This window comes from Neocloeon triangulifer, unplaced genomic scaffold, assembly GCF_031216515.1.
Source record: "Neocloeon triangulifer isolate White Clay Creek 2 clone unplaced genomic scaffold, ASM3121651v1 ptg000002l, whole genome shotgun sequence".
NCBI classification, from domain to species: Eukaryota; Metazoa; Arthropoda; class Insecta; order Ephemeroptera; family Baetidae; genus Neocloeon; species Neocloeon triangulifer.
In genome coordinates this window covers 4,501,537-4,524,614 of record NW_026775545.1, presented here as the reverse complement: position 1 = coordinate 4,524,614, position 23,078 = coordinate 4,501,537, and the positions used below count along the sequence as shown (strand labels likewise).

At 37.4% G+C, this 23,078-nt stretch overlaps 4 protein-coding genes across 11 annotated transcripts; 2 read left to right on the top strand and 2 right to left on the bottom strand.

Annotated features, from left to right (window-relative positions):
- Nucleotides 1-7: 7 nt before the first annotated feature.
- LOC132205360 (putative tricarboxylate transport protein, mitochondrial) lies at nt 8-3,521 on the top strand. The gene is made up of 6 exons (XM_059634361.1): nt 8-235; nt 1,402-1,618; nt 1,747-1,970; nt 2,170-2,390; nt 2,451-2,524; nt 2,693-3,521. The coding sequence occupies exons 1-6, from the start codon at nt 124-126 to the stop codon at nt 2,799-2,801; spliced, it is 957 nt and encodes a 318-aa protein (XP_059490344.1). The 5' UTR covers nt 8-123; the 3' UTR covers nt 2,802-3,521.
- Nucleotides 3,500-5,404, bottom strand: LOC132205362 (synaptosomal-associated protein 29). The gene is made up of 6 exons (XM_059634365.1): nt 5,182-5,404; nt 4,797-5,065; nt 4,638-4,739; nt 4,422-4,587; nt 4,284-4,373; nt 3,500-4,225 (listed from the first exon to the last, which is right to left on the bottom strand). Exons 2-6 carry the CDS (start codon nt 5,049-5,051, stop codon nt 4,059-4,061), a joined length of 780 nt encoding a protein of 259 aa, XP_059490348.1. The 5' UTR covers nt 5,052-5,065; nt 5,182-5,404; the 3' UTR covers nt 3,500-4,058.
- A 204-nt stretch (nt 5,405-5,608) lies between these two features.
- On the bottom strand, nt 5,609-15,819 carry LOC132205356 (histone-lysine N-methyltransferase 2D-like). Of its 7 annotated transcripts, none has more exons than XM_059634351.1 (17): nt 15,733-15,819; nt 15,287-15,530; nt 14,952-15,093; nt 14,718-14,882; nt 14,455-14,629; nt 14,271-14,399; nt 13,579-14,209; nt 13,263-13,506; nt 13,095-13,212; nt 11,776-12,978; nt 11,487-11,695; nt 11,030-11,431; nt 10,778-10,973; nt 10,444-10,725; nt 7,014-7,125; nt 6,433-6,847; nt 5,609-6,382 (listed from the first exon to the last, which is right to left on the bottom strand). In XM_059634351.1, exons 8-17 carry the CDS (start codon nt 13,299-13,301, stop codon nt 5,846-5,848), a joined length of 3,513 nt encoding a protein of 1,170 aa, XP_059490334.1. In that variant the 5' UTR covers nt 13,302-13,506; nt 13,579-14,209; nt 14,271-14,399; nt 14,455-14,629; nt 14,718-14,882; nt 14,952-15,093; nt 15,287-15,530; nt 15,733-15,819; the 3' UTR covers nt 5,609-5,845. The 7 variants fall into 7 exon arrangements, with proteins under 7 accessions (XP_059490334.1, XP_059490337.1, XP_059490333.1 ...); XM_059634354.1 differs by having other exon boundaries at nt 13,263-13,866; nt 13,987-14,209; XM_059634350.1 differs by having other exon boundaries at nt 13,263-14,209.
- Nucleotides 15,820-15,931: 112 nt separating this feature from the next.
- LOC132205361 (14-3-3 protein epsilon) lies at nt 15,932-22,531 on the top strand. Of its 2 annotated transcripts, none has more exons than XM_059634364.1 (5): nt 15,932-16,093; nt 19,542-19,848; nt 20,017-20,154; nt 20,508-20,713; nt 21,239-22,531. In XM_059634364.1, exons 1-5 carry the CDS (start codon nt 16,030-16,032, stop codon nt 21,292-21,294), a joined length of 771 nt encoding a protein of 256 aa, XP_059490347.1. In that variant the 5' UTR covers nt 15,932-16,029; the 3' UTR covers nt 21,295-22,531. The 2 variants fall into 2 exon arrangements, with proteins under 2 accessions (XP_059490347.1, XP_059490346.1); XM_059634363.1 differs by having other exon boundaries at nt 20,508-20,734.
- The last annotated feature ends 547 nt before the right edge of the window (nt 22,532-23,078 follow it).

The following is a 23,078-nucleotide window of genomic DNA, read 5'->3' as shown; positions in this document are numbered from 1 at the left end:
AGCTGGAGGAGAAAAGAAGGGGAGTGACTTGCATTGCAAAATTAAAAAAATTGCTGCTGCGTTCATCTCGGGCGGCAGTTTAATCGCATGACAAGCTAAACAGGACAAAGGACAGATCCCGAGATGAACTTGTCCGGCTCCACGAGGAGGAATCCGTTTGCCAGGCCATGGATGAACGAACAGGGGGCGGCCGCGGCCGCTGGAGGAGGCCAGGGCCTTAAAGGCATCATCGCAGGTGAAAATCACCTTTCTGCATTTTTCACTGGAAAAAAGTTAAATGAAATATCGCGAGACTGAAAGGGTTGCAGGCCAAGGTCTTGCTGTTTTTCTCTGCCGGCTTTTTAATTGCGCTGTGTAATCGCCTATCACTGTGCAAACGGACTCTCTCAACTACAACGAGCGTGGAAAAAATAATAATTATAATATGATCTTCCGATCTCTTTTTTTGAAGAAAATAAAAGTCAGAAAATTTTCTAATAAACATAGTCATGATTTTTACGGCTATAAATTATTTTTTCTGGTGGGTATTTTGTATGTATAATTTTTGTCACCAAAAGGGAATTTATTTCACTGAAGGGATTTTACTCTCACTTTTGAAACAGCAGTGCATGGGAGCTTGGAAAGTTTTTTCAAACTTGTTGTTGATATTATAGCCTAGAGGAATGTCACTCGATTGAAAGGCGATGAGAAAAGTAGGGCGCTCACGTGCCTATTTTATTATGATGATTATAGAAAATATTTTATTTTTAATCTCTATAGTTTTATAAATTAAAAGAAAATTAATCGAACTAAAAGAATTTTGGAACCGTAAATTTAAAAATTGTAAAGAGGCTTCACAATTTCAAGTTTCAAAACTGGGCATTCTCTACCCTCTCACTGCGTAGAAGAAAAAAAAACAATAATTTTTAAATTAAAATTTCTTTCACAACGCTCCTCATGTTGCCGCAGTATTATTATGTATTTTTTTTTTAATCTATTTGAACCTCTGTAAAAAAATGAAAATTTTGTATTTTGAATCAACGTAATTATCCTAAAAATGTAATGAAATGTTTTTACATTCATATATTATTTATTGTTTGTCAGCCCCTGCGATTTGCGTAGGCTTTTTGCTGCGCACAAGGGTTGTGCGGGTTGCCTGCCTTACAAAATGGATTTTGCAGAGAATAAAATTAAATCTTGGCCTAAAATAAAAAATACACGTCTTGAAACTTCTGAACAAACTGAACGCTCGTGAATTGTTTTGTCATGGAGGAATAAATATTTTTGTCTGTGAAGCAATCAAGATAAAAATTAATTGGCGGCCGGTGCAATAAAAAATAACAAAAAATAATCAAATTTGCAATTCAGACGAAAAACTTTGAACAATTCTTATAAAATTAATTTCTTTATTTTTAAATATAGGAGGCATAACTGGCGGCATTGAGATCTGCATAACTTTCCCAACAGAGTATGTTAAAACACAGTTGCAATTAGACGAAAAAAGTGGAAAGGGCGGCGCAAAGCAGTACGATGGCATTATGGATTGCGTCAAGAAAACAGTCAAACAAAGAGGATTTTTCGGACTCTACCGCGGACTCAGTGTCCTGCTTTACGGTTCCATCCCAAAGTCTGCCGTCAGGTAAACTGGATTTTTTTTATCAACTGCATAATAAGAATTAGACAATCCAAACTTATCTATGCTTTCAATTCGATAAACATTTTTTTTTTAAAGCAAGTTTTAAATACTTTGTGCTCTTTTCTCTCCAGATTTGGTGCTTTCGAGGAGTTCAAAAAGCGCAGCGTTGACTCCAAGGGAAACTTAAGCCCAGGAAGTCGGCTGTTGTGTGGTCTTGGTGCCGGCGTGTGCGAAGCAATTTTTGCTGTCACTCCAATGGAGACCGTTAAAGTCAAGTTCATCAACGACCAGCGCTCGGCAAACCCTCGGTTTCGAGGATTCTTCCACGGTGTTTCCACCATCGTAAAAGAACAAGGTTCGCTCGGGTTCACTATATAGATAAAAATTTATTTTTGCTGAAGAAAACATGTTTTGAAACGAGATTGTATTGCAAATTGTTGAATTGATGCCAAATAGCGTGGAATATTTTTAAAGGCCATTGGGAAACTGGGATTTTTTTTTGCTGTTTTTTTTATGGAATGTTCAGTTGCAAAATTTTCCTATTCAAATTGTAGGCATAAAAGGTGTCTACCAAGGAGTGACTGCAACCATCATAAAGCAGGGTAGCAACCAAGCCATCCGATTTTACGTGATGGAAACTTGCAAAGACTGGTATAGGAAGGGAGACCCAAATGCACCAGTTCCCAAACTTGTCGTGGGCGCTTTTGGTGCCGTGGCTGGAGCTGCCTCCGTTTTCGGCAATACACCCATCGATGTTGTTAAGACCAGGATGCAGGTTAGGATTCTAATTTTGTTTCAAAAATTCTAGATTAAAAAAAAAAACTTCATGTTATAGGGTCTTGAAGCACATAAATACAAAAATACTGCCGACTGCGCCCTGCAGATTTGGAAACACGAGGGACCTAAAGCGTAAGCATAATTTTGTTTTTCAGTAACTTAATAATGAAATATATGTTTTCTGAAATTTGATAAAAAAAAGTTATCTTTTTTAAAATAAATTTTTTAACTTAGTTGGAAGTTCAGTTTTTTTTAGCGCTTTTTGTTGCTAGTCGTAATTTTTCAACTTAAATTCATCAGGTTCTACAAAGGAACAGTGCCTCGTCTGAGTCGTGTGTGTCTTGACGTGGCAATCACCTTCATGATTTACGACTCGTTCATGGAACTGTTCAACAAGTTCTGGATTTGAAGTCCACCAGTGTAAGTTCGAACTTATCACCTATGTAACTGTAAGCGATGTAAGTAAAATGATGTAACTTGTCGCCGTTAAACAAGTCTGTGGTTTTTAGAGTATTATTGAGTTAAAATTTCTGTTAATTTTAATTGTTGGTGCATTTTGCCAGTACAAAATTTGCTATTAGTTACATTTTGCGCAACCACAGATTTGAGATAAACTGGCCTAGTTTTGACGAGACCTAACAGAAATCGCACTACATTCGTCAAAGCAATCAAACAATCAATTTGATTAATTTGTTCATTCCATGTTGCGGGCATTTGTTTTTTCTTTTTTAATTAACAGTTTACATAAATATGATTTCAATCATCCACGAATTTATAATTTTGCCAATTGATAAGACTTGAAATTTTGCACTTTGAAGAATAGTGAGCATACTGAATGTATAAGAACTACTAAGAAATGAAACTGACAATTTCATCACCAATGTATCTTATAATTAGTTTGTTTGTGTATAAATGTTTTCACTGCTCTCATTCCTGACTCACTACTAATTCCACTTATTTACAAATCTTGTCTTTATTGTAGTCAGATCTGTTAATCTTTTTTGTTTTGAATATTGGTTTTTACATTACTTGTTGTTCTTCTCTATTGTTTTTACTTCACATTCCACTGTGTAACTCTATTGTTGATTTTGAATAAAAGGTGAAAAGTAATTTTGAAATATAAATTAAATGAGATTTTTATTTCTGTTTTACCTTTTGACAAAAATAATCACAATGGTCCCAAATAAGACGACTCCAACGAGATGACATGGTTTTGAGGTGACACATTATATTTTGTCATGATACAATTACAATTAGCACGTTTCTTGAAAGATCACAAAAATAATCACTAATCATACATATAATATTGCTATAGCAGCATAATAAAATAACAGAGTATTGCATTTAAACAAACAGAGCATCAAGCTGTGAAAGATTGAAACGTGATGTATTAAAATATCCCATATTTTCAAAATTCTTATATAACTTTTGCATAAATTTTAATAAAATCTGAAATTAATATAACTGCTCTTGGCATTTCATAGCACTGCACGACTTTTAGGGCTGCAAATTAAGCAAAAAATTAAGCATTAACTTCACACAAGAGTGGGCGTAATTGTAATACATCAGTATTAAATAAGGCAGATTATAGCAGAAATTATAATAAACTTGCCGACTAATCTATTTCGGAATGGAATTTACGGCAAATGAAGTAAAATAACATCATTCATTTCTTCAGCAAGCGGCGCATATCACGGTTTTGATGATCAATAGTAGTGTCAGCCTTCTCTGTTTTTGTAGTGATTCGATCAACCATCTCATTTTGACTGAGAATCTCATCATTCAGACCGTGAGCAAGTCCTTTAAGACGAGATAGAGAGCTGCACATCTCATCTGAAAAAATTTAATTCTATATTTTTCTCAAAAACTGAAAATCTTATAATATTTGCACCTAAATTGTTGTCAAGGACCCTGTTGGCATCTTGATAAGCAGCAGAGCCAGCATACGGTCTATCCTCTGCTAACCCTCGGATTCGAAGAGCTGAAAATAACAATTAAATTTTGCTTGGAAATAATTAAGGTATTTTACCAGGATGATCATCATTTGGACTTTCAGGCTTCATTTCTTGCAGGCGACTGGCCAGGGCCGAGGTTTCCTGAGAGACCTCTGTTGGTCTTTGGCTCGAAGTGGATGGATTAGCATTTGCGCTGTTGGCTCGACCACTAATGTAATTTTTAAGACTGCCAAAAACGCTCTAAAAATTTAAATTACAACTTGCAGGAATAATTAATATAGAGTGGTCACCTTGATGCTACTGATATGTTTCTGACTGAAGCGTAAAGTATTGTTTATCTCGTCCAATCTTGACTCGGTTCTTTCCAGCTGCTCTCGCTGCCGCACTAATTCCTGGAATATTTTCATCGTTGAAACATATTTGATCAAGAATTTAAACAACGCAGTAACCTCGGCAGTCGCAACGCCTATTTGTTCAGAATCCCTCAAAAGTCCGATGGACCTGTTGGAGGACTCAATGGTCCGTTCCTCGATCTGCCTGCGTTTTTCGAGCAGCTGCATCCGCTTTTCCTCCAATTCCTGCTGCTCTCTGGACAAGTCATCCGACTGGAACATGTAGCCCGATGAGCCACTCTTCGAGTGCCGCAAAAAAGCGTCATCATCGACGTCCTTGTCAAACGACGAGTACTTTGGTTGATAGGCCATTGAGGAAACAAATTCTGCGGAAAACAAACAAAGATTAAATTTCGTGGCAAAGCTATTGGATTGCAATGAAAAAGATGATGAACGTGACGTGGGAAAGGAGGAAAAAATGTAGAACGTTCGTCAATCTAACCAATTTTTGCGGTATATTTCAGTGAAATAAAATAAGCCTGTCGTCAACTTGGCTGGTTTTGTGTGACGAAGACTGGTTTCAAGTTCGAAAATTGTTTTCTTTCCGATATGTGGCGCTAGCAGTTGCGTGATTCATCAAGGAAAGCAGGTATGTGCAATGTAAAAGCGGCAACGCTGTTGATTGATCCACCCAGCCCCAGCTCACGAGTCCGCAGCGCTATTCTTTGAGGCGGAGGATGGAGCTTCTGCGCAAGGATACGCGCCCGATATGCGAACTACTTTCTTGTAGTTGAGCGGGCGATCGCGGACGCCAGAGACAATGTAAATAGAGATGGGACACTCAATGTTAAATTTCTTTGACAATACTTTATCCGCTAGAGGCGCAGCGATCGAGCTCTCATCCAATCAGAATCAAGGCGTGCTTGTGGATTGTACTTTTGCGGCGGTAAAAATCAACAATAAAAATAATGTGTGGTCTTGCTCAACAAGGTCTTGCTCCAGCGGTCAACGCACAAAACAAATATTATTTATTGGCAGTCATACGCGGAAAAATAAATTAACGGGTTACATTTCGTATGTATGGCCGCATAGCAAGTGTTTTTTAATAGAAATAATAATGATTAAAAATATTCTCTTAATTCCAGACAGGTATCCGTTTGAAAAAATTAAAAGTAAATAATGTAATATTTAGAATACTTCTTTTTACTCCTCAAAGTTTCTTTGGCGTACCAATGCACTGCACATTTAAAAATATATTGAAATAATATTTGAAGAAATTGTTCAGAATGACGTGAACAACCAAACTCACATGAAGCATCATTCAAAACCTTGTCATATATATGTCTGAATACATCTTTTGGCATACTCTGTTTAGTATGGAGCTCTGACTTAATTCTCCTCAGTTTTGAACAAACAAAGTTTGCGAAATTGTCGCTAACGTACAGCAGTTTGGACTGATTATCGCGATACTCTCTAAACATGGTATAGACCTGGCTGGGCAGTGTTTCACTGGATGTCGCAGATTCAATGCACATAGCACAATGCAAAACATTGTCCACCTTTTTCAATGCGACTCCTCCAAAATACGAATCACTTTGGCTCTGCAAGTCAATGAGTTCATCGTCCGCATCTTGAGACTCCTCATCAGATGTACTGTCTTCGCATGGTTCAGGCTCCAAAGGCAAGGTGGGGTTTTGTTGTACCTTATGGAAAGAATTTCATTACTTTTTCATTCTTAATTTTTTAAATGTACCTTTCTAAAAAATGCATCAAAAATATAAGGTGCCAGCTCACGGCAGCTTAATCCATCGTCCTCACAATTTTTCTTTTCATTGTGGAGTTTTAGATACATTAAAAGGTTAAAAAAAGCTCCAACCAAGCAAGCGCAGAAAGTCAAAACTGTGGGGGAATGTCCGCTACCACATTGCTCTCGTATTTCCCCGTTGAAATTCTCTAGAGGGTCCTGCTGAATTCTTCTTGTTAAGAGAAACTCAAACCCTCTTGCACGCATCATCGGAAAAAATAGTTTCATTGATCGAATCAGCCAAACAAGAGAGTGTATGGATGGCGTCCAGACTGTTGTCCCATCTTTTTTTCTGAACTTCCATTTCCCCACAAATAATTCAGCTTTATTCCAAAAATCCCAGTGGGCAGAGGATTCATGCAGCCTAAAAAATTGAAAATTATGATACCTATTATTTAAACCTCTCTGGCTTAATAATAATAATTCCAAGACATTATTTAACTTGGCTCCGATCAATAGCCAAATGCATGAGCTCAGTTGTCAAAGACAAATTCAATCAAATTCGTCTAGAAAATCATGATGATACTAACCGGCCTTTCAAAGGTTTTGCATGCGAATACGAGCTTCCATTAAACGAGTCGACCAAGTTGTCCATGAATTGTATAAATTCTACGGTATGACACGCTTCAGACGGGAGGAGACCTACAAAAATTTTGTTACTAATATATATTCCATGAAAATCATAATACTTGAACACGTAACAGAGGCGGCGTGGTGAATTTTCGCCCCTGGAGAATTAACATTCCGTGCCTTATTATTATTGTTAATAATTTTTTTTTATCGTCGAATGGAAAATATCAGATGCAGAAACGACCAAATTTTACTTTGGAAATTAAAATTAATTGATTATAATCGCCATGGACTCAAATATTCTATTTAAAAGGGAGACATATACATTTCGATTTGATAGCCAGAAACATTAACTCCTCAAAGGGTGAGCCAGGGTTCTAAGGGTGAAGTGTGGGAAAACAATTTGACAAAAAAGTTGGCTAGAAATAGTCGAAATGCATGGTCATAATTATCATATATAATTTTTTTAATTCATATTAGAATAATTTTTTTAAATTACACACACACCAATTTTAATTATTTGTTAAAATAGAATATATTATTTTATAACTTGTATTTTATATATTGAAAACAATTGAAAAGTACTATATACTATTTAATAATTTATTAAAATATCATCAATTTTAATTTCAATTACAAAAAAATTTAAAATTAATTAAAAATTTCAAATAATTGAAGACGAAATAACATTGAATTTTAAATTTACTAATTTTCAGTGTAATTTTTTTATTACCTTTTAAATAAAATTAAAACATACTTTTTTATTGTTATTTAAAATTTTAAAAATTTGATATCTATTTCAATTAAAATAAATTAAATATAATTTCTGAAGTTTCTATCCTCGGAGGTCACTAATAATAATTTTGTATTTGGGTGGATCCAGGAATGATTTGGGTGTGATTGTTGATGAAAAGTTACCTTTTTAACTGAATATTATAAAAACTGAATAATTGGTTTCCCGCAATAGAAATTAATTTTCAACCAGCGATAACTCTATTTCTGTTACAGAAACGACAAAATGTGTAATGACAAAAAAAGTGAATTTTGACATTCTGCATTCAATCAATATCACAGCTCGGCGAAAATTCGTGAAAGGTACAATGCGTTGGCAAGGGTCGTGCGATCTTTACAAAATTTTAGGACCTGAAAGACCATGCAAGGAGATTTTCAAAAATATATAGTTTTACCCAGTCTTACCCCAATATCTATAAATTTACGGGTTCTACGGGACGTTCAAAATTGGGTTTTTGAAAATTTCAAACGGCTGTATCTCGGCTTTCCGTGATCGCACAACAAAAATCCGGGTATGGCTGAATTCCTCTTTTCACTTTCTACAACTTTGCCGTTGAAAGCAAAATCCTAGGTAAAAGGTCAAGGTCACTTCCGATGACCTTGTGTCATTCAAACTGGAATTTGAGCATTAAATGCAAACATTTTTGAAATTCTGAGATAGCCATTCGATTCTTCGTGAAATTTTACATACAATGTGTGAAAATGGCGAAGTAGTTTTTTCTCTTTAAATTTATATTTAAAAAAAAGGATAAAAAACGTGGTTTTTTGGTGCTCGGATCAGCGATTTTTAAGAAAAACTTTAATAACTCGTTTTCTGTGCGTCTGAGGCAAAAAATGATTATGATCAAAATTGATCCCCATTAAAAGTTCTATCTAAATATGTAAAGGTCATTGACCTTTTGAAAACTTGGGTCAAAGGTCACCTTGACCCTTATCCTTCAGTGAAAAGACCCTAATGTGTGATACATGGTTGGAAAAGTCTTATCACTAGGATACCAATGGTCACCATATTTTTGTCTCCGGCTTCATTTTCGACCTAGTTATGATGGTTTTATTGTGAAAAAAGCGCATTTTCTTTCATTATATATTAAATAATCAGCTTACATTGGTGGAAAATAAAGCCAGAGACAAAAATATGGTGACCATTGTTATTTTAGTGATAAAACCTTTCCAACCATGTATCACACATTAGGGTCTTTTCACTGAAGGACAAGGGTCAAGGTGACCTTTGACCCAAGTTTACAAAAGGTCAATGACCTTTGCATATTTAGATAGAACTTTTAATGGGGATCAATTTTGAACATAATCATTTTTTGCCTCAGACGCACAGAAAACGAGCTATTTTCGATTTTCTTAAAAATCGCTGATCCGAGCACCAAAAAACCACGTTTTTTAATCTTTTTATTTTAATATAAATTAGAGAAAAAACCACTTCGCCATTTTCACACATTGTATGTAAAATTTCACGAAGAATTGAATGGCCATCTCAGAATTTCAAAAATGTTTGCATTTGATGCTCAAATTCCAGTTTGAATGAAACAAGGTCATCGGAAGTGACCTTGACCTTTGACCTATGATTTTGCAATCAACAGCAAAGTTGTAGAATTTAATGAGACGAGTTCAACCATACCCGGATGTTGGTTCTCCGACCAAGAGAAGCCGAGATAATTGAAGTTTTTGGTTTTTTCAAAATGTCCCGTAAAATCCGCTATTTTGAAAATATTTTGATAAAAATTTAGGGATGTTCCCTTCAAGTAATGGAGATTTTAGGGATGTTCCCTTCAAGTAATGGAGATTAAGTTGTGAAACTCTCAGATCTCTATCATCAACTTTGGGCGCGGTACGCGGTGTGTGAGAATGCTAAGAACGGAACCGCAAACGAAATTAATTTTCAAACAGCGATAACTCTGTTTCTGTTAGAGATACGCAAAAACATGTAATAATGAAAAAAGTGTTTATATGACCTCACCTATCGAACCATGCAACGCTCATGCAGGTCAATTCACTTAAGGTCATTGACCTCAGTGACCATGAAAATCGATTTTGCAATAATAAAATGATGATGAAATTAAAAATAACATTTTATTTTCAATTAATGAAAGTTAAATGGTATTTTATCCTTGTTAATAAAAAAAAATTAAATAACATTTTTTATAAAATTTTAAATTAAATTAAAATTTGAAAAGATGATAACCTATTAAATTGTGAAGAAAAAAATTCTCTTAAGTGATATGATTTTGATGCATGTAATATATTACAATTAATTATTTAACAGTTATTTACGAAGTATTTTAAGTTATTGTAGTTAGATAAATGATAATTGTGTAAATTATATAAGCTCTTTTTATTTAAAAATAAAAATAATGAAATTAAATATATACTTGATATTAAGTTTATAAAACACATTTTAATTTTTTTACTTTTAATATATGACCATTAAAAGGATTTTTTTTTTGACCTCTTCCTTGTTTTTTAGGTCAGGGAAAAAATCACGACACTGGAAATCAAAATTTTGTGATGCGGGCTCTGCCGGAAAAATCTACCTGTTTCCAAAAACTGAAGATCCACCCTGTGAACTAATCTATATTGTTGACTTACCTTGCGCAATTAACGTATTGAGAGAAGCCGCAACACTGGAGCTGACCAACTGGAATGCCAGTTTCACTTTCATGGCCTGTTTGTCTCTTGCATAAATATGCGCAGCCGTTAGTTTCGGTGCTAATGTTGTTCCGATGAGCTTGCCTTTTAAACTTAAAAGTTCCTCTACGTGCTTAATTTTGGCATATCGTCCAGGTCCAATTTCCAGGTCATACTTTCTGAACATGCTTACTATACATTTTCCTATATGCACGAAATCCGGGCCACAGCAAATTTCTTCCCCTAAATTAAAGTATTTGTTTTATCACTTAATAAAGTTAAAGAAATATTTCACCATCTATTAGAAAATAAGGTTTGTTTGCGCAAGCCTTCAATATTTCCAGGGCCTTTAAATTTGTCGGCGCCTGGTCGCAAGTGCAAAATTTTATTTTTACTCCGAAAGTTTTCAACCTCCTAATATTTTTTTCAATCAAATTTGCTAAGACTGATGAAGGCGTGGTTCCTGTAGAAAAATAGTAAGAGACTGGGAACTGAAATTTAGAACCACAATGAAAAACAATATAAATAAAAAGAAAAATTAACCAACCTTGACCTTCTTGTTTCTGAGCAGAACAACGAAAAAAATAAGTGCGTGATCCGCCAATTCTTTGGTGGTCTCCTCTCCTGGCCCATAATCGCTAAATCCTTGAAATTTTTTCCACTTTGAGGACCACATCAAAAACTCATCAATGGATAATTCATCCCACAAGAGAACTGCGTAACAGTCCCTTTCATCCTCTAAATCTGATGTAAAATCTCCAACACCCTCCAATATAGGCTCAATTATTCCTGGTTCGATGCTTAGCCCTTGCGTGAAACGAAGAAGAGTTTTTTTTGATGGAAGAATGAACATGTCACTGACAGCCGCTCTTGCTCTTCGTCCCCCTTTCTGAAGACCCATGGTGAGTATAAGGTCTTGTCGATCATATCTTCGACCTTGTGGCTTCACCTATTGAGATTAAGTTATTATTTCATTAAAACATCATTATTATATGAAATCTTACTTTCTGAAGCTTGATTTGTCGATCAATAAAATCGACGCATTTTGTAGGCAGGTGTTTTCGTAAATAGAGTATGGCAGCTTCCTTCGAAGCAGGGTTGGTGGCTTTTCTTTTAAGCCTCATCTTTTTCAACCTCTTGACCTCTTTGTTCTTCTTCTTTGCAAATGCAATCAAACTCTTTCTGTCAAGCTTTTCAAATAGTGTTTTCTTGGCTGGAAAAAGAAAAGATAATATTTAATAAAGCGTATGGTCCTCCGTAATTTTTTTTTTTTTTAATATCTTTTTATGTTACATGGATTTGCTGGTAGTTGTTTTTGACGTGGAGGTTGCTGTTCTTGTGCATGACGTGGTGGTGATGGTGATTCTTGTTGAGGTGATGCTACTTGTGGTTGTTGAGGCGGTGATAGAGGCGGTTGTGTTGGAGTTTGCTCGTTCTCAGATGCTGCTACCTGTTGTTCATGTGGTGGCTGTGGTTGCTGCAGGGTAGCGGTTACTTGCGGCAAAGTCCGAGGTGGGTACGCATGTCCGGATCGTGGTGGAGGTGGTAGTATTTGTCGTACTTGTGGCTGTTGAGGTGGTGTTGGACGAGGTTGTTCTTGTGGTGGTGTCGTAGGTGTATCGTTCTCGAATGGCGGTGCTACCTGTTGTTCATGCGGTGGCTGTGGTTGCTGCAGGGTAGCGGTTACTTGCGGCAAAGTCCGAGGTGGGCACGCATGTCCGGATCGTGGTGGAGGTGGTAGTATTTGTCGTACTTGTGGCTGTTGAGGTGGTGTTGGACGAGGTTGTTCTTGTGGTGGTGTCGTAGGTGTATCGTTCTCGGATGGCGGTGCTACCTGTTGTTCATGCGGTGGCTGTGGTTGCTGCAGAGTAGTGGTTACTTGCGGCAAAGTCTGAGGTGGGTACGTAGGTGGTGGAGGTGGTAGTTCTTGTTGAGATGGTGTTTGTTGATGCTGCGGTAATGATTGTCTATGTTGTTCGTCTGTTGGTTTCCGACCAAAAGGCTTCGACCGATTTAAAGGCAGATGAGGCAAAACATATTGTTTCACCACTTCTGCCTTGAGATTCTTCTTGGACGAAGGGCACCCTTGAAGCAGATTGTATGCTGTAGATCCACCAAAGCTGGAACTATTCAGTCTCTGAATTTTTTTTCTTGGTTTGTATGGAGACCCTGGAGAAGTTGCAGGCTCCAGCTCAGAGTTATCATTCAAAAATCGATAATTGTCTGCTTGCGAAGAAATTTGCAGCTTTCTTGTTCTTGGGCCTCTGGCTGGCAGATAGGGTGATGAAGGCGTTTCTTGCTGAAATTGTGGTGAAGCCTGACAGTTTTCTCCTATCAGACCACAGCTGGAATCCGAGTTCAATGGGCGAAGTGGTGTACGAGGAGAACTTCTAACTGGTAGCCTTGGTGATGAAGATGGTGTCCATGACTGCAGCATCTGAGGCGAAAGGTTTTGATTCTCGACGGTTCGAGGGTTGTTCATTGGTGTTCTATTACCTACATTGAAAATAAAATTAATTATTGTACGAAGCTTCAAAATAATCATAACAAATCATGTAAGATCATATTTCTTAATGCTTTATTAGCTTTCTGTGCATAATTATTTTTCTTACATGATGATTGAAAGTGTTCAAAAGAAGTATCAGAATCAGAAGTGGTTCTCTCATAAAATAATATGTAACCTGTGTCACTTTTCTGGCTGTCACCATCCAGTACAGTGAAGGAGGACACCTGCAGGGAAATGTACTGATAAAATTGTAAGATATGTGAATTTCGCTTACTTTCGAATCGTTGTAAATATTGATCGTACCATCTTGCATTAGACTTTGACAAATATAGTGTCCTTTGCTCAAATCACCTTCATGATGGATGATGGCTTTGCAAAAAAATGACACCTCCTCAGTTCCATTTTTTTTTATAATTTGGCCATCTTTTAACGCAAAGATACTCTGCTTCAACGTCAAACCATAGTCCAAGACAATTTCACCAGAGTCTTTCAAAAGCTGGTTGGCCTGGTTGCTGAACCTAAATTTTTATTATTGAAGTTGAATAGAGAATAATTTAGTATGAATATAATATCACTTATTCAATCCATACCAGATCCCGTATTAATTAATTCTTTGAAATGAACACACCACCTGATGAGGCACATCAACACAAAACCACAGACATCACTTTTTCAACACCACCAATAACATTCCTTCACCCATGTACCTACAAAATGAAATCACAAAGTAAAATGTTCTTTTTTTAACTCTAAAACTTCCCTGATAACAAATAAAAATAACGCTTGCAAAAAAAACAAGACGAGTTGAAAAAATAAAAGTTATGTTCTTCTCAGTTTTGTTAGTCACATAATGGGTCTGCACATTTTCATTTGGATTGCTGGAAACAGAAACAAAATTAATTACAGAGTAAATAATAATAAATTGAAAAAATAATAAAAAACATAAATTAAATAAATCCCCGTTACACAACGCTCATCAAAATTTGAATCAAAATCACCTTTTCAGTTGAATTACCAAAACTTTTGGAAGCTCCTGAAAATAAATTATTTCCTTTTGTGGAGTTCCTCTGTGGCAATGTGAGCAATACGGCTCATGAACGCAGCTATCGTCACTGTTCATGTAAATACGCAGAGCTTCCTTCAAATCAGATGCCATGGGTAGGCAAAGGTCGTACATGGGCTGACTTAAATACCGGGTTTTGCCGCACACTAAACATTGACCTGCATATTGTTTTGGAGGATATTGATGCAATGTAATTCTAAATATATATTTTAATCTTACGCTCAAAAACTTCTTTGCCCTCGAAAACTTCACTCACTCCCTTCTTATCCAACGACTCAATCTTTTCGAGTAACATTCTGTGCAATTCCATGGAGTCCTGCTGTAAACCTTCGTCAAAATCTTTTGTGCCTATAAGAATAATAGTCTAATCCAATAAGGTTCAAATGTTACTTTTTTAACTTACTCCAAATTTGTGTAAGCAAGTCCAAGGGTGTGAAAGGCTCAGCACAAGTTTTTGTTACCTCACGACCAACTTCTTTCAGCAAGCAAATAATGCAACTTTTAGACTTCAAGAGTTGGCAACTTTCTTCTTTGTGATTATTAAGCAGCATCCAAATCCAGCTGCATGCAAACCAAGCCTAAAACAAATAACCATGGAAATAATAGCAGCCAATTGTAGCCTCTGTGAAATACATTGACAAAGTACTTCTTATTTTTTTTATATACCTGGCAAAGTGAATTTATATAGCATGAGTTCCCCATATTCACCAATCCTCGCAATGGACCGTCAACAGCATCAAATGTTTTTCGTATTGAACAATCCAAAGACTCCCCAATTGGATTGACATCTTCCACATCTGGATCTAGATTTCTCGTCGGTAAAGCTGGCATCTGATAGTATTACACATTATTTTCATAAAACTTCAATGCATAGCAATCTCTTATACTCAAGTTTCTTACCCATGGCTTAGGTACTGCATCTTTGATCAGTTTACCATTTCCGTAAAAAAATTTTATGTCAAAGTGTTTGACACAACATCGAATATCTGTTCGCTCATCATCAGCAGGCAAGCCCATGTTTATCAACCATTGTCTTCTACGCCTATAAAAATTGCTCTTATTAGTATGTAATTTTGAATTGAAGGAAAATTGCAAACTCACTAAATTAATAAAATCTGAATAAAATCATAAATACGGACACACATTATATGGATACAATAATAGTTATAAAAAATATATCGAATTCTTAGTATTAATAATATTCAAAAATTAATTTTTGTAATAATGTTACTCACTCAGCATTATTTATACTTGAAGCCTTTGGAGCACATTTAAGATCAATTCCATTTAATGAAGTGCTATCACAATCAATGTAATGGCACTTCCTAACTTGAACGTTTAGATGAGATCTTCCCGTCTTATTAACTGTTTCAACTTCCACCGATGGCATTTTTCTTTTCCCTTCATCATCATTCTTGGATACAGCCAAAATCATCCCTGGTACAATTTGAAATCAATTGGGTGAGACTTTTCGGTATTCTGCAAATGAATCAATAAATAATAAAAAGTATGTAATTCAATTCTGTCGAGAGTGCCGAGCCGAGTAGCTGCGACTAAAAACAATTATGCAATATTTATGTACATTTCTACATTTAAAAAAAGCCAATTAGAGCTGAAAAACAATAAATCATTAATGATTTATATTTTAATTCCACTCCAAAGTAATTCTATTTTAACTTACGAACAGTCTGAGAATTTAGCTTGTTAGAACTTGATAAATAACAAATCAATCAAAACAATCCCATGAGGTATTATTTTATGTACTTTCAATCGTTTTCCGCCTTCTAGCGCCATCTATTGGAAAACGAAATAATGATAACAACCAATGAAACGGTCACGTGACCAGCCAGTTCACAAGTATGAACAGTGGTACAAACCTGCGCATAGGAGTGAACAGGCCGTGGCGGACGCAGCCATCTTGCATTTTGAGAGATACGGCCTGATTGTTACTTAGGTGGAAAATCTCAAATCATCCGTCATGTCAGAAAGGGAGGATAACGTTTACAAGGCCAAACTGGCGGAGCAGGCTGAGAGATACGATGGTGAGTGCGTAATTTTGTCAGCAGTGACTTAATTCACCGAAATATTCGCCGACGAAAAGAGCCGACACCAAGCCTTCTCCGCGAGCGAAGCCTCCTGTCAAAATTCCGCTTTATTCGCACATTCCGTGCCCCTTGCATAGAACACGGCTGTTCTGCTGATAGCCTGAGACACGGAAAAACGTACATTGTGCATTTTAGCATGTTAATTCGCAAACTCAGCCGGTAATTAAGCACCGCCGAATTGTCAATTCTAAATGCAAGGTGTTTTGCAGTTTTGCACTCCGGGGAAGCCGCGACCGTTTGTCTGATGCGTCATTTCGCTCGTGCAGGGCGTTTTCGCACTCCGAAGACTGCTCAACCTACGAATCGGTCAAATCGGCACCCCCTGCGGGTTGTACGTGTTCGGGTGACAGGTGCGGCCGCAGTCAATGACCAGGCCAGCCCCCGCTGGGTACACCCTTTTCCCCGCCCTTTTCATCCTGGCAGGATCGCTTGAGCGTGAAATTTCAATTCTGGATTTCCTATTTAGGGGACTGGGTCTTTCCGCATTCCGATCCGATTATTCGGCGGGGCAGTGTTGATTTACGACTGCCTAATTGAGTTGAATGCTAAAGAGAAAGAGTGAGTGCACAGTCACAGGTAATTCCAAATGCACTCCGGCACCTGAGTATTATTTTGTGAATAATAATCAGTACCTGCCAGGCTATGTGTCAATTAGGTTGATTCTCAAAATCATTGCGACAATCATGTAAATAATTAATAAACCACTAAAATGTAACGTTTGCAAATCATTGACCTACCGTTGCAAGCTGTCAATTAAAAATTTTTGGAATGTAATTCAAGATCAGCACCAGGTTCATTTTATTATATATTTAAAAATTATCTATAATAATTTAATTTTTAGACGGGACTTTATATCCATCAGGCAGGTTGTACATTATTGCATTCCCTACAACCAAAAAAGGACACTATTGACATTATTTTCGCTTTATCTGTCAATGTAGCGTTGCGGCGATCTGGCGACTCATATTGATGTCACGGACTGATTGTTTGCGTGACAAATGATTTATAAAAATGTTTAGTGCCCTGCCGTTGCCAATAAAACAAAGCTGAAACCGAAAGTAGAGTGCGTCCAATTACATACCGCGTGTGTGTTTCTTTTGTAACGCGAGGACGCAGGCAGATTTAACCTCAGGCTGGCATTTATATTTGCAGTGGCGACCCACGCACCCGACTCGTTGATCCTGCACGCGTTTCTCCAAAGGCCCATATTTGAGAAATTCAGCACATTAGAAAATCTTGAGGCACTAATTTCTGTAATAATTTAAGAAAAATGATTATTTTTTCCTTTTTAAATTGAATCCAGAACTTGTTTGCTAGGAATTTTTTGTTTTACTAAAGAATATATTAAATTTTGTAAAATTTGCGTGTGCGAGAGTGCACAAGATGAGTCACGAGTGACCTCATATCTGAGAAAATAAAATTATTTGCTTGCTGCAGCGTCATAATTCTGTTTAACTAGCTCATACAACGTCGGTGTCGTCCAGCTGAGGCGACACCTTATTCTTTCCTTGCATGACAAAGATCTCGGCTGAATCAACTTTGGGGACAGAAAAGATCAAATAAAGCAAGCTCGGCAGATAAGACGTGTGGACAAACGTAGGAGGAAAGCGTCAAACACAATTGATACAGATCACAGTAGAGCCCTGGCAGGGTTTTCCAAAGCTACGACCCTTGCCAATTTTTCACCACAGTCACTGAAATCAATTTTTGAAATTTAGGGGGGGGAAATATATAAATTATTTAAATAGGATTGAAATTATTTATCTTCATATTAATACAGTTGAACTGTTCATAATTGGAATTGGCACAGTTATTTCTTGTTAATTAAAAAATATCTGAAGAGAATCAAATATCAATTGTTCATTATTTAAATTTAATGTCCTTTTCAAGTAGTGTTTAATTGAAAATATTATCCTTAAACATATTTTAAAATAGTAGATAAAAAATAAAAATTATAATATAAAGTTTTTATTTAAATGTTTGCAAAATCCTGTTATGTGTCGACGCGGCGCCTCCATTCACTCCAGTCATCTCTCATCTCGACCTTTGCGAATCGCGCCGGTCGGTCGACCCGGGCAGCACAATGGCCGCTTGCATCCGAGGTCAGAAATAGCCAATTTCGGACGCTCGGGCGCCGATTCAATTTGTCTTTTTCCACTTGTTTCTCCAGAGAGAGGCTGGACAGAACGAGTGGCCGCGCGACGGTCGGCGCGTATCGCCAGCCCGTGTGCCGTTTGCTCGGGCGGGCGGGGTTCTAAACTTAAGCCGGGGCTATTGATTTTCCAAAGAGTTCGCTACATCGCGCTTCAAGTTGCCACCGCGTGACGTCACGCGCGCCTTGATGAACGTCGGCCGAAATTCGCCCCCTTTTCTCCCCCTGCTAATTGACATAACGCAAATTTCTTCTCAGAGGGAGCTTTGCAGACCACAACTGTCCCGCGATCGCGTCGTGGCTGGAGCGAACGGCCACGGCACGGTCATTGGCGCTATTTCGGGGTTGACGCTGCTCGGCTATTTTTAGCGTCTGGATTTTGTGCGAATCAAGGATTCGCTGGATAACTCGTTGCCAGCGGCTCATTGTTAACGCACTTCACCTGAATCAAAGCTCTGAATTGAATTGAAAAATCAGAAAAATATCATCTTGCCCGCACATTCATCTTGAATTTAGAAATAAAGTGCCATTTTAAGCTAAAAAAAACATGCAAGTACGATTTTACTTGAACGTATCAAGAAATCAAGTAGGAGATGTGGAAAAATTAGAGCCGCTTTTAGCTACAACTGTAAAGCAGAAACTTATAGACTGTTGAGCATTCGCAATAAATGTTTATCCTGAAAGATGTTATGCGCTTATCAACTAATTATTTTAACTCAATGATTCTTACAATTCCACTTTTTTCATTCGCAGAAATGTTTTTGATCAAAAACTTTCGTATTCAGGGAATTTTTTACGATACATCTAAATTTTTTTCAAATCAAGGATTTTCTTGATAAGCCCAAAACTTGTCAACCTAAGACATGCCTCCTAGGAGGTTATTTCATTTTGGAGCGTAATTTACTCTCGTCGCGCCCTCTAATCAGGTAATCTGACTCAGAGCAAATGTCACAAATCGAGTTTTGCCCTTGCCTGCAATATTAAATTTACGAGGTTGCGAGCGAATGAGTGTATGACTATTTTCTCCCTGCCAGACATAAATACATGCACACAGCTGGGGAAATCAATAAATCGCTCAGAATCACGTCAGCCAAGTGGCTGGTCGACTGCCACCCTTCTTGTTAACCTTTTATGCAATTGTGCAAGCGGACAGAATTACCTCATAATAGGGCTTCTTGTTCTCTAAATAAAATATTGAATAATTAAAGATTTCTTACCTTTGCTTCTTTGCAGAAATGGTGGACGCGATGAAGAAGGTGGCGTCCTTAGACGTGGAGCTCACCGTTGAGGAGCGTAACCTTCTGTCCGTCGCATACAAGAACGTGATTGGAGCCAGGAGGGCCTCCTGGCGTATCATCTCGAGTATTGAACAGAAAGAAGAGAACAAAGGCGCAGAAGAGAAGCTTGAGATGATCAGACAGTACAGGTCACAAGTCGAGAAGGAGCTTAAAGACATTTGCTCCGACATCCTGGGTGTCCTCGACAAACATCTCATCCCCTGCGCAACCTCTGGCGAATCTAAGGTCTTCTACTACAAAATGTGAGTTACCTTTCACACTGTACGAGAGCGGTTTACTTTTGACTTGCTCTTTTCTAGGTAGATTTCTTGCCACCCAGGTATTTCATTTGTAGCAATTATGATACTCATTTTGATGATAACATCGCACTTTATTTCTGGAAGCATAATAATTTTTGGAATTGATTGCAGGAAGGGAGACTACCACCGTTACCTGGCAGAGTTTGCCACTGGCAACGACAGAAAGGAGGCTGCAGAAAATTCACTGGTTGCTTACAAGGCTGCGAGTGATATTGCCATGACAGAGCTTCCCCCCACACACCCTATCAGGTATGATTTTTTAGGAACAAAAAAAGTTCAACTGATTGGGGTGAAAAGTGTGGAAAGACTAATCAACATTGAAAATGGATGCATGTTTAATGTTTTCCCTGAAGTGATTTTGTAAAAATAAGTGCATGGAGAGCATGATGACTTATAGATTCATTAAATTATTATTAAGTAATAACATGCATTTTTTGGGAGTTTTTGCCACACTTGAACATGATGATAACAATGTTTTCGGCTGTTCACACACCGAAGTGTTTCTTGACGATAACCATCTGCCTGATTCATTATTGAGATCTTTGAAAATAATTTTGTGACAATTGGCTTCCTTGTTTGACATATCAACCATTTTATTTTAGGCTTGGCCTGGCTCTCAACTTCTCAGTGTTCTACTACGAAATCCTCAACTCACCTGACCGAGCGTGTCGTTTGGCAAAGGCTGCCTTTGACGACGCAATCGCGGAGTTGGACACGTTGTCTGAGGAGAGCTACAAGGACTCAACCCTCATAATGCAACTCCTTAGAGACAACCTCACCCTGTGGACGTCAGACATGCAAGGCGACGGTGAGAACCAGCAACCTTCTGGTCTGTAACGCTGCTTTTTGAGCCTCCAACCAGCAAGTCCTAATCACGTCTGCAATGCACTTTTCCGCTGACATTTAATTTGCGGCACTTCATGTTCTGTGCTGACGAACCAGCCATAATGTCCTGCATGTTCTGTTTTCAATTCCCACTTCCATGATTCATCTCATCTAAAAAGCAGAACCGTCTTCATTATAATTAAATATATCACACTGCACTTTCTGACCTTAATATCAATGCACATCTTTGCAATCAATTTAGTGCACTGCAAACCACTTAGGACTGTGGTTGAGAGGGTTTTATCATGTGCTTCACTCATAAGCTATCATCATCTCCTCAACTTGTTTGTTGTTTGTGCATGCAATCCTCAATTTAACCAAATTAAATGGTCAATCAATCATTTTAAACAAAACAAGTCAATTAATTTACGCAACTTTTCTTGGAGGTGTTAGCTTATGTGGGGTGCGTTGTTGTTGTATGTTGTCTGACGGTGACTTTCTATTTTAGGAGAGGGTGAGACTAAGGAGCAGCTGCAGGATGTTGAAGATCAGGATGTGTCGTAATGAGTTAGATATCAAGTGTAAAAAGCATTAGTCGGCAAGGGACCAATCGTGTGTCTGCGGCCGACTCATTTTGGCCCTCCTCTCAAAATCATTTTACTTTTACATCAACCTGAGCTCTTTAAATTGTCTCTTTATTAAATTTTGGAAAACTTCGTACCCGTTCTTGAAAAACCATGATATGATATATGTCAATTGTGCACACGTGTCTGGTTTTTTGACTACGGATGGACTGGAAAAGGGATCATTTAAGGGCCAGCGGGGGAGGAAATGGAGCAGGAGTGGCATTACAAAGAAAAAAAAAACATAATTGCTGTTAACATATAATTATTTTGCAAAGCATGGTAAAAAAAAAGCAGAAGAATAACTCCGGATGATGTTTTTTAAATGTATCTATGTGATCTCTCTTTTCAAACTTAAACTTTTAATTCTCACTTGGCCCCCTTGTTATAATTTTGCCGTTGTCTTTAGACAAGGTGTGAATCACAAGTCGTGCTTTACCAGCCTGTAAATGGTATTGTGTAGGTTATAAAAAAGAACTAGTGAAGTGTCACTGACAAGTTGAAAAGAAAACATAGAGAAAAGTGCTCAAAATCAACAGCAGGGCGCTGCCGATTTGGGCTTCAATTAATAGCGACACAATGCTGGCCGAAGAATCCATGCTTGACATGTCACTTGAAAATCTTGAATCAGTACTGACATCATCTGAGCCCTTGACAAAACAGTCAACTGGTTCTTCGGGACGAGACCCTTAATTTTGTAACCAAAGTGGCAAACAGGGTAACCAACCAACCATTGTATTGCTATGCGAATTTGGAAAATCAAATCAATCAATTGGTACCCTTATCGACTCATGACTTTTGATTTGGTATGTGACTGTGTGAGAATGCATCAACTCAATAGCTGGACAAGTATCAATAATCGATCGGTCGACCCACCTACATGCCGCCACCACTGCTAAATGTAGCTGCCAAAATTGAATGTTTTTGTACCCCAATCAGTCACATTTCATCTTGCAGTAGCTAAGAATATTGAGTATATTCATGCCTTTTAATTGCGAGTCGCTTTTAACAACTAGAAGTGAGTGATGAACACATTAGCACAGGATTAAGTAAGTCAGTGTTGCCTTTCAAAATATTCCGACTGGCTCAAGAAGTTGTTCTGTTCTAAAACAAAAAAATAGAAATGTGCGTATACTTAATTGTTGTGTTAAGGACAAAATAAATTATTTGAAGCGGTGGCCAATTTGTTATTTATTGTCAAGGGATACGATTAAATTATCAAAAGAGAAGGAACAACGCAAGTCTTAGGTTTTTTGCTGCGATATCGAACCTAGCCAAACAAACACCTGCTTGAAGGCAAATGAACTTACAAACGGTTCTTGAAAGAGATGACAAAAACTCGAAATGGTTGTCAATTACCACAAGCGAGAAACGGAGAGGTGGAATAGAAATATTTTGGAAGGCATGAATAACTAATTATTATGCTCTAAGCATTCCATAACTATACTTTCAAACTTCACTTATCCAATAATGATATAACACTGGAATGGCGCAAATTTAATGTAGATAAAAACGATAAAAAAAGATGATGCAATATTGATACATATGTTTGTATGGTTTCTATATTCCTCCCCCAACCACACTCCTAACTGCTGTCAATACGAGATGATTTCACGACCTTTTCCATCTAGCATGTTTTGCTCATTTTAATTTTTTAACGACAATTTATTTTGTAAGGCATGCTGTGATTTATTGTCCAAATTCTCGAACGGAAGGATATGATTC